General features: G+C 42.8%; 1 protein-coding gene across 1 annotated transcript in view; it reads left to right on the top strand.

Annotated features, from left to right (window-relative positions):
- LOC109523439 (collagen alpha-1(XXVII) chain B-like) overlaps positions 1 to 3345 on the top strand; it is a 69991-nt gene that overhangs the window by 37110 nt on the left and 29536 nt on the right. Inside the window, exon 12 of the mRNA XM_019882605.1 lies at positions 1277 to 1321. Coding sequence (XP_019738164.1) covers positions 1277 to 1321 — 45 coding nt within the window. The remainder of the gene's footprint in view (positions 1 to 1276; positions 1322 to 3345) is intronic.

Genomic DNA, 3345 nt, shown 5'->3' with positions numbered 1-3345 from the left:
CCCTCCTCTTCTCTCTCTCTCTCTCTCTCTCTCTCTCTCTCTCTCTCTCTCTCTCTCTCTCGCTCTCTCTCTGTGTGTCTCTGTCCTTTTCTCTCCTCTGCTGCAGGGTTTCATTGGAATCCCCGGGCTTTTTGGCCTCCCCGGACCTGACGGAGAAAGAGTTAGTGCTTGCCATTGTTTTTTTTTGTTTGAAAGTGTCTCCAGTTATAATCACAAAAAAGAACCCCATTATATGATGAACCCCTGGTTGTAGCAGTTGTTAAGCTGCCTCACTCACGATAGTTGGAGAATTGCAACGTAATGAAAAAAGTGACAAAAAATGTTTTCTATAGTTTTGCCCCTTCTACGTGCTACGAACACATTTAAAGTTATTGAAACAAACACGAAAGTGGTGCATGCAGAGACCATTCCTAAAAATATGTCGCAGTCACAAGTCATTGAATCTGTCTCGGTGAAAACAAACCTACCAAACCTCACTGTAGCCAATGTGAACCGAACCGTGAATTTAAAACCAAGGTACGTACCAAATAGTGATTTATTTATTTTTTTTTTTGGACCTAGGGTTACCGTTGGACACCCCGAGTAATTACCATAACCATAACTAGATGTGGCAAGCTTTGAAAACAATTTTGACACCCCCGCCTGAGCCCGTCTCTTTTGAGCTGGCTAAAGTCGTCAAGGCTAGTAAAACGCGAGACGATTATTTTACTTATGACATGCTCCAAGCGGGGTTGCATCAAGGCTGTAATCCACTCCGTCCTCGTACTTCTGATGCCAGAAATGCACGGTGTACTAGCTTACAGAGGAGGCAGACGTACTTGCATTTCATTTGTGAGAGTATGCATAGGACTGCTTGCGTAAAAACAGAAGTGGTGATTTTAACTCTTGTACTTGAGTTACCACTGTGGCAGTTTTTGTGATAGTTAAAAAAAAAACAAATCTCGCCAAGCATCCGTGCCAATGACTGCCTGTTATGTTTGCCCATGCCGCGTTGTCTCATGACCAATCCCTTTTGTTCACAGACGCCTGAAATGGGGCTGCCATGTGCCGCCGGGAATATAGTGTAAACGTAGCCTAAGGAGTAAAAAAAAAAAGTACCGCTATCTGTTTTCAAATGTAGGGAGTTCAAGTTAAAAAAAAAAAACAATTCATCAGAATGATAAATCCTGTGCAGTAAGGGAGAACTGAATTTGTATCTGCCTATTGTTTTTCTTTCTTTGTTGTCTTTTTGTCTATTCTTCTTTCACCCGCCGTCTTTTCTCTCTCTGTTTTCCAGGGCATTCCAGGCGAACCAGGCAAGAGGGGCAAGATGGGTAGGCCGGTAAAGTTTTGTCTCAACATACTTTACAGTGTCGTATGTGCAAATGTGCTTGGGCGAGTTGGCAGACGGTCACACGTGTCAAGCGGCATTCAGTTCTAATCTTCCTGGGATTTTTTTTTTTTTGCGGTATAGAGAACTTCGGTTGTCCATAGAAAGGTACAAAGTCTGTGTCATTGTTTCCAGGCCTGTCAGGGGGGTTAACTGGGGTCTTACCAGTCGCACGTCAGGGTCGGGCTTGCAACAAGAAAAAGGCTTTTGTGGAACTAAACGGGCCCCAGAGCAGTTGGAGGAAGCCGTTGCTTTCGCTTTATGTGTGCGTATGTGTGTCATATAGATCACTTTGACAGCAGCTTACAAAAGGTTTCGAACCCTTAAACACACGCCGTCAAACCATTCAGCAGATGTTTTCGTTAAATGGGGCATTTATGGAGCAAAACGTATCCACTCGTGAGCTTCCTTTTTGACTCACAATTGTCCAGTGTGCAGATTTGTTTTTTGCAAGTAGAACACGGGTCTCATTTTTATTTGGATCTCGTTGAAATTTGGCGCATCTGGTATAGTACTTGCTGAAAATGATGCCTCTTGCTTCAGTTTTGATGCCGTTTGTCTTATAGGATCCATGTTAGACTGATTAATTTGAGATGATCTCAGAAGTGGAGCTAGATTGGTTTGTTGTTTGTTTGTTTGTTTGTTTGTTTGTTTGTTTGTTTGTTTGTTTGTTTGTTTGTTTTTTTAAACCGATCTCCTGCTTATTCGCAATCTATTTTTCGTTTTCATTTTTTTCACGGTAATTATAAGGGTGTGTTAATTATTCACGACTATTTCCAATTGGTTGTAGTGTTCGGTCCCTTACTCCGTACTAATAGTAGCGGTCCTGTGAAAAAGTAAAAAAAAAAAAGTACAGGCTCCTAAATTTACAACTTGTGTTGTACTGAAGTACAAATGTTATTTTTTCCCTCTTTTGATTTCATATAATAGCCATTTTGATAATACAACTTGATGGCCGCTGTCAGGGGGTGTCTCCTTTTTCGCCTGAGGCGAGATCATAGGAGCGCACATGACCAGGCAGTTAACTCATGCCTCACGCGACTGCCCCCCCCCCCCAACACTGACAGACTGATGTGACAACATCAGGAGGAGAGACAAACATGAACTGGTTTCTTCTTCCCGCCTTAAGGCTCCTATTTTCCTAACAACCTGTAAACTAGAGATGCATGAAAACTGTCATTCACTCCACAAACAAAATATTTGTTACACCACCAGTACATCTACAGTACAGTGAGATAAATTGTGGCTGTCTACCCCCAGCGTTCCAAAACCATGTTTCCAAAACATCAGCGCAGTTCTTGCGTATGTCGTCTTGGTTGCGCAACATCCAAGTCGTTCTCTGACCCAATTTTGACTGGCTTGTCTGCTGACTGGATGTAAAAGCAGCGATGCACTTAATCCCCGCTGGACCGTGTTCAGCTAATAGTTTCAAGCGCTGTACTCGCAATGGTCTTTTTTTTTTTTCCGCCTCACATTTGTCTTTGACAGCACGGTTGACATCGGCGTTAGTCATCCCTTTTGTGGGTGAGCTCCATGCGTCATCCACGTGGGCTGTGCTCTGGTCCAAATGCGCGCAAGCGCTTTAGTCTGTGCAACGGCGATTCATGCTGACATGGCATTGATACATTGTTGGAATGCTCTCAAATAGACAGAAAGAGTACAACAGATCATTCAGGCATGGTTGCATAACATTTTTTTCCATTCAAGTACAGTGAACTCACACAATCAAGAGGCTTATAGCTGAGCTGCCTTTAGATGCCAGAAATGCACTTTTTGTTTTCTATTACACAAAGTAAAGGCCTGACTAAATGAAGCTCCTCCCTTTACTTCCACCTAGTTTCTTGGCGCCTAGATGCTACAAGATGATGCTGAAAGATTGTTAGAGTAAACCTGGCATAGGTGAGTTTTTCAGCTAATAACGCAGGATGGGTTCCACCCCAAAAAAATCGGTCAATGTGTAAATTGACGAATGCAAA

Source organism: Hippocampus comes, unplaced genomic scaffold, assembly GCF_001891065.2.
Source record: "Hippocampus comes isolate QL1 unplaced genomic scaffold, H_comes_QL1_v1.1 scaffold437, whole genome shotgun sequence".
NCBI classification, from domain to species: Eukaryota; Metazoa; Chordata; class Actinopteri; order Syngnathiformes; family Syngnathidae; genus Hippocampus; species Hippocampus comes.
This window is presented reverse-complemented; position numbering and strand designations above follow the sequence as displayed.